The following is a 16,082-nucleotide window of genomic DNA, read 5'->3' on the forward strand; positions in this document are numbered from 1 at the left end:
ATCTGGGTGGGTACAGTGGGGGCGGTTAGCTCTGAGGATAAAACCCTCAGATAGCTGTAAGGAGGTGCCACGAGGAGGTGGCGATAACCTAGTTCCACTCAGCGTTGAATTTTCTAAAAGATTGACAGGAAGTGTACCAACTGTCTTTGCTCTAGCAACTTGCGCGGTCTCGCGAGATACAGACGCCAATCTAGAGGGAGGAGTCAAAGGCGCCTCTCTGAGAGGGGGATGGGAATATCTGTGGCGCAATCATTGCGCGAGATTGGGCCACGGTCGCTGGGGCCATTTTTAGATCTCGCGATATTTTAGACTCTTCAGTCTGGAACTGGAGGCAGCTTCTCGCGAGAGCCCGTGCCGATGGCTCTAGGAGACCCCGTGTGTTTGTGTGTGTATGTGTGTTAGTGAATGTGAATACGGGGAAGCAGCAGCCGCCATTTCAGGGAGTCTGCGGACGCTGTCGCAGGGTTGGATCCTGAGCTGCCGAAGCCGCCGTGCTGCACTCCCGCGCGGGCTTCTCTAATCCCATTGTGTCTTTTAGATTCGCTCGGGCCTATTCGGCCTCCGAGCCCGAAATTCGGGCTGGGCGGTACCGCGGCCCGGGCCTAGAGGCTTAACTGTAGCAACAGCAGCGGCGGCGGCAGCAGCAGCAGCAGCCCCCCTCTTGCCGAATACGAGCATCACAGGGACCCGGAAGCCCGCAGAGGTAAAGAGATGTTGCGGACCCAATTATTTTTAGATTTTTTTGAGATTTGGTTCTTTTCTGGGTTGGTGGACACTCCTTAGGCGGTCTTGAGCGACGGGGGGAGGACAGGTTTTCGAGAAATCGTCCCCATTTTGGCGACCGCGCCCGTCTTTTCCGGTCTAGGAGGTTGCAGGTTCTTGGGTGGCACGCACTCCAGGGAGGCCTCGGGCAGATGGCGACCTGTTCCTTCGAGGCCTGGGCGGCCGCGACCTCCCAACATGGCGCCAGGCGAACGCTGCCAGGGCACACAACCCCTCCCAACCGAGGCGGTTTTCCTGCCTCTAAAATGGCAGCGCGGGTGGTGCGCCGAAAGAGGTCCTCTCGACCGAGCCTTGCGGGTTCTGTTTTTGGAGTTAATTGCAGGCTTTTTAAAGTCCAACATTAAGTCTGTTTTCATGTGCTCTTAGAGGCTTTTCGGATTTAATTGTCTCGTCTAGTAAAGTGCCTCGTGCTACTTTAATCATGCCTGGGTTTTCAGAAGTTTTGGAGTATTCGAGTAAGAAATTGAGTAGAATTGAAGAATATTTACTAATAAAATTACCTTATTGTTTTCGTAGGCGTTTAGAGAAAATGGCAGACGATATTGATATTGAAGCAATGCTTGAGGCTCCTTACAAGAAGGTGAGAAAAAACATGTTGGTGAGGCTTCTTTATTTCTTAATTTAGCATTATTCACGAAACTACTGCTGAAATGTAAACTAACCTCCCCGGAGCCCTCTTGATTTATCTTATCAGAGATGCATTACGTATAACTTACAAAAGTAAATATATGCTATTGATGTAATAATATTGTGCAGTAGTTTCACTTCAGCGTGATGAATAAATGCCCATCTATCTCTCTTTGTAGACTTGCCTAACGATATCTCACCTCTACTCCCATGAATTCACCTTTGATTCCAGTGTGAACTGTCAATCATAAGGTAGTAATTGAGTGACTTATCGCTGTACCGTGGTCCCCTAGGTAAAATGACTCAACTAAGAATTACCAGCTCCAGTTTGGTATAGCAAAAAGGTGAATGTAGTGGTTTGGGAAAATAGCAGGGGTCCAAGAATCAACAAAGTCTAACCAGTCTGTGGCAAGCAAATCTTTAAATAAGTCTTGCAAGAATGGGTGAGATTTAAATTTTTTTCTATATATGTAAAAGACTGGTGATAGTAAAATATTTAAACAGGCAGGTGATGATCTGCTGCTCAGTTACAATTACTAAAATTCTTGGATCCCTGAATAGAAAAAAAAAATTATAGCAAAAGAGGCAGTATCACAACTTAGTCACTTGATGACTGTTTTACTGTTCTCCGTATTGTTTTATTTTTAATTAGTCCCTGCCATATTTCACACTAAAAACTACAAAGGAATTATTTTGGCTAATAATAATAGTCTTTGACCCATTTCAGTGTCACAGTAAAAATAAAGTGTCTTTTCATTCTTTCACCGGTTGGTGGTGAAAATAGCAGTATGCATGCATTATCACTGGTGTCACAAACTGTAAGCTTTGTAAGTTAGCGGTTATACATCCTATAACTGATGTGATCAAACTTTAAAATAAACATTGCGCTAAACCTTTTAAAAATAATACATTTGTTTTGGAGTGTATAGCACGACCATGTGGTACCAGTTTGGATGAATTCTTTATACCTTTAGTGTACCTAGTTTTGTAATGCTTAAGACTCTTGAAGAGCTTTCTATTTTAATGTTAAGATTCTTGTGTCTTAGTTTAACATGGATGTAATTCCATGTAAACAGGTATGGAAGTAGGAAATGTGTAGGTTGGACTGGTGGATTATTAATTGACTTTCTTGGGTTCTTGAGAGTCAACATTACTAAAGCAGTGTGAATCCCTGTTTGCTTCAGGGCGAGATGTGTGACAGAGGTGGCATCAAGCTCTTACAGTCCCAACCCTCCAACGGAAATGGGCGAAGATCTCAGGAATGGCATCGGTCACAGGAAATCGATAGTGGCTGGCTGCTAGCATGGCCACTTGGGGCTTAGGCAGAAATAGAGCCGTGGTACTGACCAAAGGGACCATAGACCATGGAATAAAACTCAAAACAGGACTTCATTCATGTTTTGAAGAAATTTTATTTAACCACTTCAACACTGTAAATCTGGATAACTTCATATCTAACTATATAAAAAAATAAAATTTAACCTGTTAATATGTATTTTTATTTTTGTATCTTGATGACTTAATTGTAAGCAACAAAGTGGTTAAACACATACCCATCTAAATTTTTTTATAGCCTTCCATGTTAAACTATGAATAAGTAATTAGTTTTAAAATTGTTTTGTATTTTCTTATTCCTATTCCCTTTACCCTTTGACAACTTGAAATGTTACCACTTCGTCCTCATGATGTTCTTCTATCAACCCTGCTTAGGATGAGAACAAGTTGAGCAGTGCTAATGGCCATGAAGAACGTAGCAAAAAGTAAGTTTTAAGAAGGGACCTGGGGTGGGGGAACTTTATATATTTGGGGTCTTATTAAAGTTGTGTTCCTGTGGCTAAAGCATCAAACTAAGGTTCTCTTTGGAAGCTTTTCTTTGCCTCTTTTAGAAAAGTGATTCTTTACCTTTTGGGATGAGAAACTGTTTGAGGATATAAAACTATAAACTCCCTAGATTTCAGGGGTCTTTTGAACACCTTCCCCTCGAAGTCCTTCCATGACAAATTTAGATAAGAGTTGTATTAAACCTTGTCTTTTGTCTTAAGTTTATTAACTTGGGTTTAATGTTTAGTGATGTTATTGGTTAAACTAACAAATCCACTAAGGTGACCTAGGAAGAAGAAAGGGTAATAAATAATCAGGCCAGAGAAAGTACTATTTGTTCTAAATTACTGAAGGAGTCAGAGCTGTGAGTTAAAATTTAAGTTCTTACTGCTTAAAGGTCCTTTTTGTCATAATGCTATATATTTTAGTACTTATGTTCCTCTTACGTAGCTTTTGTTGTCTTAAGCTTTTTAAACTCTACTGGACTTGATAGAGTGGAATTTAAAAAATTGAGTGATACAAGTTATTTAAGGTAAATGAGTAACCCAAGATAATAACTCAGTGCTACAGAATAGTATAGAATGCAGTATACAATATTCTAAGTAACAATATAAATTACATCTACTTTATAAGGTTGGATTCTATTCTTTTTATTTTTTTAAAATTTTTTTATCTTGGATTTTTTTCTTTCTTTCTTTTTGGTACGTGCCCCGAGAGGGAACTGAACCCAGGACTCTCTGGTCCGCAGGCCGACACTCCAACCGCTGAGCCAATCCGGCCAGGGCTATCTTGATATTTTTACACTTATCTTCAGATAGAGCAGGCAGGAGGAAGAGAGAGAAACACCGATGTGAGAAAGACACATCATTGGTTGCCTCCCGCATGACCCCAACTGGGGCCAGGAACAAACCACAACTGAGGTACTTGCCCTTGGCCAGTATTGAACCCGGGACTCTGATCCATAGGCTGACGCTCTAACCATCGAGCCACAGGGGCCAGGGCTCAATCCTATTCTTGAAGTTTTTTTCAGCTCTAACATTAGTGATGTTACAAGCATAAATTGTTTTATTAGCCTATATTTGTAATGTATTAAAACATTTTGTCATGTTCATGACCCCTAATACATAATGAAAAGTGATGGTAGACAGCCACTTAATTCTTTTTGGCTTTAAATCCTAAGAGCTCAAAGTGCTCTATAATATACTACCTCAACATTCTCATAACAACTTTGTTAGATTGATATAGTTTCATAAAAAGATGAAAAAATTGTCAGATGGGATTATTTGGGCTTTGCTACACCCTTTTTAAAAAAAATTTTAATTTCCCTTAAATGATGTAGTACTGATGGATTTTAAAAATGGTGTAATATATAGTAAATGTCCTACTCTTTTCTGGTGGGAGTCTGTCTGTTGTAGTTCCCTCCTAATCACAATAGATTATGGGTATTAGGTTGGGTTTAGTCTTGAATTGTTATGTGTGAGGCAATCAACCAGTCTGCATGGTTTAGTTTTGTCATCTGGTTTTAGACCTTTACCAAAGTAACCATTTCCTAATGAATGGTTCTAATTTGGAATTCTGTAATCCAAGAAAATTGAGGAAGGAGGGAGCATTAACTATAAAATGACTGAAATGATCCAATCTAGGTATCAGGCCTAGTGGGTGAATAAAGCTCTCACCAGTAAGTACTGAAAGGATAGGGACATACACTTTGGAACACAGACCTTTGCTGTACCATTCTCAGATGTCACTCCTTGCTGCCTATCCCATTTCCAGTTTTACTTGTTTTCATCCTGTATCTAAGCTCATTAAGGCTTTTATAAGGACTCAATGACTGATGCTTAGTCACCTTTTGTGTAAGGTAAAGAGTCTTGAGACTGAGTAGAATGGATACTTTTCTTTAATTAATCATAGGGGTCTTTGATTAAGGGGAAAACTTTTCAAAACACTTTCAACTGCTGTCTAGTATCTTTTTAAATGTATAAATTATTTCTCTGTTAGACTTCTCACCCTCAGTTATGTATAGCTCGTTAAATAAATGGCTCCCTTGTTCAATCAGGAACTTTCACCCATTTTTTTGAATGGAGTTAATCTTTCAAATTTCAAAGTTCTCTAGAAGAAAATTTGTGTGTTTAAGGATGACTACAATATAACAAATCAAATGTTCTGTGCAAGTCAACCAGAGGAAAGTGCTATATTGCATTTTTTATTCTAAAATTTCACTGTGTTAAAAGCCATTAAGTGTTGGGATATAGTTTTAAAGTAGTAAGAAAATACACACTCAGAATTGAGAGTGACTAGTAAATGTTTTCTTTTAAAAAATAGTAAGTCTGATTCTCAATACATACACTCAATTGTATTCTGATAGTAAAAGGAGCTAAGTTTAATATAACACAAATTGGTTATCAATTAACCTACTTTGAAAAGAATTATTTACCCATGAGTTTGGCAAGATACCAAGTGCCAGAGCTTGCCTTCATGGGAATGTTATTTGTTAATGTAGCCAGTTTTGCAAAGTCTAAAGTAGCATTCGTTCAGTTAAGCTCTTTAGGAATTAGTCAAAAAAGGATAATAAAATGACACAGTTGGAATATATTGGCTACTGTGGTGTGGATTATCTATAAATTTTGGAATAAATGACTTTTCTATTTTTTTTCTTATTTTCCAGAGTACTTTGCATTTAAAATTTAGATCTTCTTACATGGAAGAGGTCAAATCCAGTTATAGCAAAACACCTTTACAGCAGAGGCCATATAACCAAAAAGTCCAAAGGCCCAGCCCAGTGGACCATTTACTTCAATGATGTTCAGTACAAAATTCCACTGCCACTAAAGACTTTGGAAAGTCCCATTTAAGTTGTAACAGGATTTGACTATTAGTATGGATTTTTATAACCCTTCTTTAGTTAACCTAATAAATGTTCTTTGAAGCTGCAATTTGTTATAGAGAAGTATACTGCTGTCTTGCACCCTAAAATTTTTGTCTGGGCTTTTATGCAGAGGATTGTATATTCTGAATGTCTTAGTAGGTTGCTATCTTTTTACCTGTCTGGGGTTGCCTTCAGATGTGGGTGGGGACTCATTTATTAAAAGTCCTAGGAAGACCTTAAGTTGAAATTAGCTCTCCAATTTTCAAGTCATTTTCTTTGGTAAAACAAGTTTTGGGCCTAATAAGAGGTAAATAAAGAGGTTGGCTGCCTCTCTTAATGGGCCATCTATGAGCAGAGCAAAACTTTGTCTTATTTGTGGGAGATAGAGTTACTTTTTACTTTGTCCTCTAATTGATTATATTTAGAACTTTCTATTATAGCTGTTGCACAGAATTCTTTAAGAGATAGTGTCAGGTTTTTCAGGCAACAAAGTTGGAATGTTATCTGTTGCCCTTCTGGGCATTGCTTTGATGACTTCTATATAAATAATGAGTGTAGCCTAATTTTCTGTCATGTGCTACTTAGCATATACATTTCTGACAGTCAGGTGGATTATCTTGAAATTTTAGACAAAGTTTCTGCCTCCTTGGAAAGCTCTACATCTCCTTGTGATTGGAGTGTGGGTTTCAAGATTCCAGAAGGTGGGTGTCTTCATTTTCTATTTTCAATGCACTCTAAGATGACCTGCTTACAGGTTCTCTGAGGCAGACTTCAATTGCTCTTCGTTCTATAACTTTGCTTTGATAAGGACTAAACAGCTAATGAAATTTCCAAATGATGTAGAGTTGTCAGATGTTCAACCTTTTAGCCACTACAAATTGACATCTTAGTGGAATAAATTTATTTTGAAATGTCTTTCAATTTATATTGAAATATCTGAAGGCACCTCTAAAATTTGGGTGATGGCACAGAGGTACAGATTGTAAGATTTAACTATGAAATGAGTGGGTGGCATGCTGTGAAGAATATAAAAATGAACAGAAAGATATGAATGACTGGCTTTTTTACCTTTCAGAGTTTAAAATTTCATAAAAATTTATATAGATGTTGATTGTTGTTTTCTATTGCACCCTACAGGCTTGTATAAACTGGCATAAAAATGGCATACTCCATTTTCTGGTATACTCATAACTTTAAAAACAAAGTGTCTGAAATGGTTGCAATGAAGTCTAGGAGTGCCAGAATGCATTTTATTGCATTAGTTTTGCTGCCCTTTGTCATTACTTGTAATTTTGCTCGTGAAAACAAAAATACTAATGTTTGTATGGCCTGTTGAAAGTATAAATAGTTACATGTATAAATTGGGTCAAAATTGGCTTAAGGGAAATTAGTGTATTTAATGAAAAATATTATATATGGCCCAGCACTAATACTTAAATGTTAACATATTCTATTATAATTTAATTTGTTTACTGTGTCCTATGGATTACAGTAATACTTGTTGGCCAGTTATAAGATGGTCAGACTTCATTTTAAAGTTCAGGTTTGATCTAGTCCTACCAACAAGTCCTTTCCTTGTTAGAGTTGTAGCTGACTCACATCATTCTAGTCCCTGCTCTCTGAAATGATTCTCTGTCAACTGACTGCCGATTTTCACTAGTAGAAGGCAAAGGTTGGGTGGTGTTTACCTTACCTATGAATTATTTCTCCATAAATTTGATATGTGTCATTGTATGATAGTAAAAAGAGCAAAATAAATTTGCAAAAAGATAAAAAAAATTCTGACCATAAAAGGAAGTATATTTTGGCAGATTCTTAAATCAGTAAGATAATGGTGACTTTTTTTCTTAGGAGGAAAAAAAGCAAGAGCAGAAGTCGTAGTCATGAACGAAAAAGAAGCAAAAGTAAGGAACGGAAGCGAAGCAGAGATAGAGAAAGGAAAAAGAGCAAAAGCCGGGAAAGAAAGCGAAGTAGAAGCAAAGAAAGGAGACGGAGCCGCTCAAGAAGTCGAGATCGCAGATTCAGAGGCCGCTACAGAAGTCCTTAGTATGTAACTGTAATTATGATGATTTTGGTTTTTAGGGTCATTTGCTGGGTATCCAGATAGTAATTTAACCTGAGTGATTTGAACTGTGAAATTTCACTTTCAGTATGATTTGTTAAAGCATTAAATAAGGATATTGGCATTGAAAAGACTAGTGGAATGGGAAACTGAGTGGACATGTACCTAACTTTTGTTTTACTCTAGGCATACAGATTATTTTGCTATTCCACATAAAAGCATTTTAAGTGTATGCCAGTCCAAACTAGATTACACTAAAGCACTAGAGTTAAAAAAAAAGATTTAAAGCTTAAATATGTGAGAACATTCACTAAACATAAATGTATTTAAAAGTTTAAAGCTCAGGTGGATATGTTTACAGATATGTACGACTAGTCAAGTGTGTATTTAGTTAACAATAATATTGAATGTGTGGCTCTTTTCAGCTGAAATGACAGACCATTTGTGAATTTAGTGTTTGTTCCTGGATGATGATTTTGGGGGCTAATCACTGTTTTTTAAATAAAGCATTAAATGTGCTTTGAAGGTTAAATCACTGTGGAAAGTGGGATGTGGTTATTTAAGTTGCAGAGTTTTATTAGTCATTTTTAAAAATCTCAACTGTAAAAATAACTGTTAAGAGCCTACATACAACTTTTAAGCAAGGATTGAATCTAGCAGTCCTTAGTGCTTTCCTCTTAACATACTGTTCTAAAATGGGGTATATTAAAATGAACACTTCTAACTTTAAAACTTTGAACAGTTGAAAGGGGAATTCAGACAGCTAAACCAAAGCCTTGGCTCTGCCATTTGGGCGAGTTCACACTAAGCTTTATTTTTCTCAACTTTTAAGAGGTAACAATTGACAGAAAAATTAATGAGCATTGAGAAGAGAATGTAAATAAAGCACCCATCTTACCTGCTATTCATGAAATGTTTTGGTGTTTGAAGCCATTAAAGTCAGTACCATTTTGAGTTCTGATTCTGGTTCTTAAATCTTTAAAATGAAAAGAATGGAACTCCTTCTTTTTTAAGCTCCTCCTAGCTGTTTATTTCATAAATTTTTAGAGCTTAAAGGGACCAAAATGTTTTTTTAATTCCAAATGCTCTATTAGAAAATACTTTGCTTTTTGTCCAATTTATCAAAGTTGACTGCATACTTTTTTTGGCAGAATGAACTAAATAGGAGGAAAAAAGATTTAATAAATTCTGAATATTATTTCCTCTGAGAAATGCTTGAAGTCAGCCTGTGGTCCCAGTCTGACTTAAAAATGATTTAGTTCTTACATTTGGTTTCAGGTGATTTTTAACTGTGGAAACAAAAACTGGGACTTCTATTATTAAAGGAGGAAAATATTTATATAGTCTTACTTCAACTTGAATTTACTCAGTAAATGCATATTCTTATCACTATTAGGTTGAATTGCAAAGGACCTATTTAAAACAAAATAATTCATTTGGAACTGCTTGGATGTTGTTAGGTACAGTTAGAGTTCATGACAACAAATCCAAATGGTGGGTCAGAGACCACTAGATAGTTCATTTTGCTACCCTTTTGGAAAAGAATAACAGGATGAGCACTAAGGGACAGACATCTGACTGTCTCTTTAATGTAGTTTGGTCTTTCAAAATAAAAGCCCCCAAAACTACTGGGCCTTTTTAGAGTTATTTAGACTAGAATAAAACTGTATTTTAGAATAGTTACATTTAAAAAATTTTTTTGATGAATAACTTTCACATCTTTACTATGGATTTTTTTGAAACAAGGAAGTGAAGTATAATGTGTTTTCATGCAGTCCCTGAGACTTGCTATTAAATGGAAATTTAAGTTTCAAGAAAACATGAATATTGTATATGCACATATGTATAAACACATGTATATTCCTGAGAAAAGAATGTGCAAAGATTCACACCGAATTGTTAACATAAATGTAATTTTAAGAAGACTAGACTAAAAGTGAGAATGAGCATTTTCAGATTTTAAAAAATTTGAGGCTATATAACCTTTGGTCTTGGCACCTCTCAGTGGTCCACGATGGATAGCTATAAGAGCAGTTTGCCTGGGATAGAGTTAAAAGAAAAGGTCTATTTCCTCTTCATAATTGAGGTGGAAAAGAAGCAGCCTAAACAATGTTAAACTTGCTGGAGAGCACATGAACGTGATCTTAGCAAGACCCAAAACCTGTAACTAGTGTAATTTTGTGTTTCCTTTTTAGCTCCGGACCAAAATTTAACAGTGCCATCCGAGGAAAGATTGGGTTGCCTCATAGCGTCAAATTAAGGTTTTTAAACATACTTCTGAATTGTTTAAATTGTTTTTCAAGGAACTAATGTGGTGTACTTGTTTGGGTAACTTTTGAACCTTTTTAACTTTGCAGCAGACGACGCTCCCGAAGCAAAAGCCCATTCAGAAAAGACAAGAGCCCAGTGAGGTTAGCTGTTGTCACTATTTATTTCTTTAGAGCTTTTAGCTTTTATAAAGCTTTTGCAATTTATGCTACTTCTATAAATTTAATGACATTGAGTAAATTGGACCATATTAAAATTCATTTTGTAGTACTAGTACTATTAATGTATTTCTAAATTTTCAATATCTTTCATTTTAATTTCTTATAACTAAGAGTGAAACAGTAATTACTATTTTAATGTAATCTTATTTCCCTTTTATCTTAAATAAAATTTTTAATGATAGCTATAGAAATCTTTACAGATTTCACTCATTGTCTTTGGAATTAATAAATTTGAGTTATTGAAAAGACTTCAGGGAGAGTAGTTAGAACAAAAATGAATTTTATAACTTTTTCTTGCCTAAGAAGTATTTAATTTCCAAAGTCTTAACTAAATTGACTGTTTTTTTAAGTAGTAGTCTTTACTGGTTTTTTAAGTAGTAGTGTTTGGTTCTTGAATGTTTCTATGAGTTTCCTTTTAAATAAACATAAGACTTGTTCAATTTACTCTTTTGGTCAGGCAACATTTTGTTATATTGTTAGCATTGTTCTGTATTGATGTTTTGACTTTCCTTAAAGGGAACCTTTTAACGTTGAGTTTATCCTGTTTGGCATATTCTAATTATTCCACGATTTGGTAAAAACCTTAATTTTAAAAGCTCTCTTTGTAACAGATATTGAGGTTTTTACTCTTAACATTTAGTTTTCTATCAGAAAATTTCCTTTTAGTTCTCTTTCTCTACTCCAGTTTTGTACCTCTGTTTTGCAGTAATATATTTTAAATCATTTGCTGATTTCTCCTGGCCGGTTTTGCCCAGTGGTTAGAGCATTGGCCTGCGGTCCAGAGAGACCCGGGTTCGGTTTCCGCTAAGGGCATGTACCTCGGTTGCAGTTTGGCCCCGGCCCTGGTTGGGGTCATATGGGAGGAAACCACTCGATGTCTCTCTCTCACATCGATGTTTCTCTTTCTTTTCCTCTCTCCCTCCTGCTCTATCCGAAGATAAATGCAAAAATGTCCTCGGGTGAGGATAGAAAAAAAAATTTTCTTTAGATACTTACTTGCAGTGTCTTAGCAAACTACTCTAATTCTAATACAGATAGCTCACTGTGTTCTTTATTATCTATCTCAATATGTTGGATAAACCAAATTCTTAGAATCAAACAGTTTTTGTCATTTGGTGTTTTTGTGATTATCAAATTTAATTTTGCTGTATGATTTTATGGTTTTGTTGTGGGAAATCATCTTACCTACTAACTTAGGACAAATCTGATATGTGGCTAGTCGAGGGTATATTGTGTTTCTTATTGGCCCTTTATTATCTTGGAGAAATTACCATTCGTAAGATTTAGAGGCCAGTTGACTTTTGTCCTAATACCATGTAAAATATTATCAGAAGAAACATCTAGTAAACTATCATGCTGTTGAAGGAATTGAATTGCTTCATGGAAATGTTACATAATCTGGTTTGGGAATAGTGAAAAACTAGTTTTGGTAAACTTTTTCCATTTACTGAAAATGTACTTTGAAAAGAAGTAAGTTTCAAAATTCTGTATTTTCTTACTCCTGTTAGGGAACCTATTGATAATCTAACTCCTGAGGAAAGAGATGCAAGGACTGTTTTCTGCATGCAGCTGGCAGCACGAATTCGGCCAAGGGATTTGGAAGAGTTTTTCTCTACAGTGGGAAAGGTAGGTGATCTAAGCCTATTTATGGAGGTCAAATATGTGGCAGTTGCAAACATTTTATTTTTTTTATCCTCACCCAAGGACATTTTTCCATTTTTTGTTCAGATAGAGTGTGAGGAAGGGGGAGAGAGAGAAAAACATCAACGTGAAAGGAACACATCAAGTGGTTGCCACCCGCACGACCCATCTGGGGCCAGGGACAAACTGCATCCGAGGCACATGTCCCTAGCGGAAACCGAACCTGGGTCTCTCTGGACCGCAGGCCAACGCTCTAACCGCTGAGCAAATCGGCCAGGGCGGAAGTTGCAAACATTTTAATAATTGTCAGTGTAACTATTAAAATGAGAAGACCTCTGAACGCCATACGTTTTGATTTACTATACTTCAATTACAGAATTTATTTCTGGTAACATTTTTACTTTACCTCACTTGGAAGTTAGTGAGTGTGGGAGTTGATATATGTTACCATGTTATTTATTAGAAGATAGAAGTGGGCCTACAAGTTTAGTTATTTTTTTAAAAGTTTTAATGGCTTCTACCTTTGCTGCATTAATAATGTGCCTCTTGTCTCTTTTTGAAATTATCTATAATGGCTTCCTGGATGGTTGCGCAAGCAACCTTATGTCATCACTGTGTTTTCTTTTTAGGTTCGAGACGTAAGGATGATTTCTGATAGAAATTCAAGACGGTCCAAGGGAATTGCTTATGTGGAGTTTGTTGATGTTAGCTCGGTGCCTCTAGCAATAGGACTAACTGGCCAACGTGTTCTAGGAGTGCCAATCATAGTACAGGCATCACAGGTAATTTCTTTTTCTTAAGAATTCTATCATTGATAGTAATGGAAACCTGTTGTTGGCTTAGAGTTACGCTGTAGGGCTTTGTGCCTAATAATCACCACTTACTACCTTAAGTCGTGTATTCTCTATATACCCTTTTGTTGTTGCTGTTTATCCTCACCCTGAGGATATGTTTTCCATTGATTTTTAGAAAGATTGGATGGGGTGGGGGGGAGAAACATTTATGTGAGAGAGACATCCATTGGTTGCTCTCCACATGTGTTCCTACTGGAACCTTTGGGGGAATTGAACCTGTAACCCTTTGGTGCACAGGCCGACCCTCCAAACACTGAGCTACACCGGCCAGGGCAGGATAGTTTTTTGTTAGTATAGTTTTTTCTCAACCCCATCTTGTTGAATTTTTTAAAAATATTTTTTCTTTATTTTAGAGAGAGAGGAAGGGAGAGAGGGAGCGCTAGATAGAAACATTGAAGAGAGAGAACATCAATTTGCCGCCTCCTGCATGCCCCCCACTGGGGATCAGGCCTACAATCTGGGCATGTGCCCTGACAGAATTGAACCGGTGACCTTTTGGTGCATGGGTCGACTCTCAACCAGTGAGCCACACTGGCCAGGCACCATTTTGTTGATTTTTTTTTTGTTGTTGTTCAGATAGAGCGGGAGGGAGAGAGAGGAAGAGAGAGAGAGAGAGAAACATCGATGTGAAGGGACACATTGAGTGGCTGCCACCCGCACGACCAACCAGGGCCGGGGACAAACTGCAACCAAGGTACATGCCCTTAGTGGGAACCGAACCCGGGTCTCTCTGTACCGCAGGCCGACGCTCCAAACTCTGAGCCAAACCGGCCAGGGCCCATTTTGTTGAATTTTAATATAAGTAGTAAATAGCTGTTTCATAAAAAAGATTTGGAAATTTGCTCTCGAAATTTATTAATTTGTAATATCTCTTAGTTTTAGATAAAGCATCCAAGGACACATTTTTCTCTTTCAGTCTTTCAACTTGAATGATTTTGACTTTTTAAAATATATTTTTGATTTTTTTTTTTTTTTTTTTTTTTTTGGTACATGCCCCTAGTGGGAACTGAACCTGGGACTCTCTGGTCCGCAGGCCAATACTCCAACCACTGAGCCAAACTGGCCAGGGCTATTTTTGATTTTTTTTTTTTTAAAGAGAGGAAGGTAGAGAGATAGAAACATTGATTTGTGAAAGACAAACGTTGATGGACTGCCTCCTGCATGCCCCCCACTGGGGATCGAGCCTGCAACCTGGGCATGTACCCTGACTGGGAATCAAACTGGGACCTCTCAGTCAATGGAATGACACTCAGTCCACTGAGCTATACCGGCTGGCTGGTTTTGACTTTTTTAAAGATTACGTTTATTAAAACGGGACAGTGAAATAATAAGGAAGGGCTTAGGATAGAACAAGCAACAGGAGAGAACCTAGGGCGGGGCTGCTTTGCCTCTTCTGAAATATTATAGGAAAGATGCCCGTCCGGTGTCCGGTGTGGCCCAGTGGATTGAACTTAGTCCCATGTAGTGAGAGGTCCCTGATTAATTCCTGGTTAGGGAACATGCTCAGGTTGCAGGCTTGATCATCCCCAGTAGTGGGCGTGCAGCAGGCAGCTAATTAATGTATCTCCCACATTGATGTTTCTCTCTCTCCCTTTCTCTGTCCAAAAAAATCAATGAAAATATATATTTTTAAAAAAATGTTACAGGAACGAAATGAGCCTGGCAGGGCTGCTTTGGCTCACTGCGTAGTCACAGTAAAGGAGGCCTTGGACACAGGTTCTGGGGTTAGTCTGGGAGAGGCCGCTGCCACTTGCTTCCCTGGTTGCAAGGGTTTACAAGATGCATGACTGTGGAAGAAGTAGGTGGGAGCAGGGTACATGAAGAGTAGTTTGGCCCTGGCTAAGTAGAGCATAATCCTGATACAAGCTGTGGGTTTGATTCCACCACCCCCTGAGGGCACAGACAACAATCAACCTAAGTGGAATAACAAATCAATGTTCAAAGTTTCTTTTAAAGAAAAATTTTTTTTATTGATTTTAGAGAAGAGAAGGGGGGACAGAGAATCTTTGCTGGTCCTCTACAGAATTGGCATTTATATATGTAAGATTTTATATATATGTATAGGTATATATATATAGTTAATCTTCACCTGAGGGAATGTTCCCATTGATTTTTATTTATTTTTAAATCCTCACCCAAGAATATTTTTTCATTTACCTTTAGATACAGTTGTCCCTTGCCAATTTGTGCTTAGACTTTAACAGCTTCGCTCTGTTGCTGTTTTTTCAACTGCTATATACTGCAGTCAGCCTTCGTTTATTGTGGTTAATCAGTTCCAGACTCTACCACGATAGAGTGAAGCTGCAAAAGTCGAAGCGTGAAGTGGCAAAAGATGACTATATAAAGAATCCTATTTCGCAGAAATTCATTTATCGCGGTAGAGTGGAAGGGAGGGAGAAAGAAAGAACATCAATTGGTTGCTACCTTTGTTTGGTCCATGGTCTGATGCTCTAACTGCTGAGACAAAACGGCCAGGGTGGCATTTTCATTGTTCTAAAAAGTATGTTTATTGATTTTTGAGAGTCATTGATGAAGAGGTGAACATTGATTGGCCACATCCTGTGCACCTATTGGGGATCAAGCCCACAAACTTGTTCATGTGCCCTAACTTAAAATTGAACTGGCAACTCCTACGTATATAGGGTGATTACCCAACCAACTGAACCAAACCAACCAGGGCTACATTTATTTTAATTAATAACTAATGTATTTAACAATGGCAAGGAACAGGCTTACTTTTCACATTATTAGCATGTCTGATATCAGGATGCATCAGTATTTAAAAGGTGGCATTTTGCCCTGGCAGGTTTTGCTCAGGGTTTAATGTTGGCCCACGATTCCCAGTCACGTACCTGTTTTGCAGGTTCGATCCCAGACCCCTGTTGAGGTCATGTAGGAGGCAACCAATCAATGTGTTTTTCTCACGTGGATGTTTTTCT

At 37.7% G+C, this 16,082-nt stretch overlaps 1 protein-coding gene across 6 annotated transcripts in view; it reads left to right on the top strand.

The window, feature by feature from the left end:
- The first annotated feature begins 403 nt into the window (after positions 1 to 403).
- RBM39 (RNA binding motif protein 39) overlaps positions 404 to 16,082 on the top strand; it is a 32,859-nt gene continuing 17,180 nt past the window's right edge. For 2 of the 6 annotated variants that reach the window (XM_036245994.1, XM_036245995.1), the window contains exons 1-7: positions 405 to 703; positions 1,300 to 1,363; positions 3,121 to 3,170; positions 7,949 to 8,143; positions 10,517 to 10,570; positions 12,157 to 12,274; positions 12,919 to 13,071. In XM_036245994.1, the coding sequence (XP_036101887.1) occupies positions 1,313 to 1,363; positions 3,121 to 3,170; positions 7,949 to 8,143; positions 10,517 to 10,570; positions 12,157 to 12,274; positions 12,919 to 13,071 (621 nt within the window). In that variant the 5' untranslated portion in view covers positions 405 to 703; positions 1,300 to 1,312. Of the gene's footprint in view, positions 704 to 1,299; positions 1,364 to 1,589; positions 1,663 to 3,120; positions 3,171 to 6,673; positions 6,799 to 7,948; positions 8,144 to 10,354; positions 10,421 to 10,516; positions 10,571 to 12,156; positions 12,275 to 12,918; positions 13,072 to 16,082 lie in introns of those variants that run through there. The other 4 variants (XM_036245997.1, XM_036245991.1, XM_036245992.1 and 1 more) reach the window with 4 other exon arrangements.

The sequence above is a fragment of the Molossus molossus genome, unplaced genomic scaffold (assembly GCF_014108415.1).
Source record: "Molossus molossus isolate mMolMol1 unplaced genomic scaffold, mMolMol1.p scaffold_m16_p_6, whole genome shotgun sequence".
Classification (NCBI taxonomy): domain Eukaryota; kingdom Metazoa; phylum Chordata; class Mammalia; order Chiroptera; family Molossidae; genus Molossus; species Molossus molossus.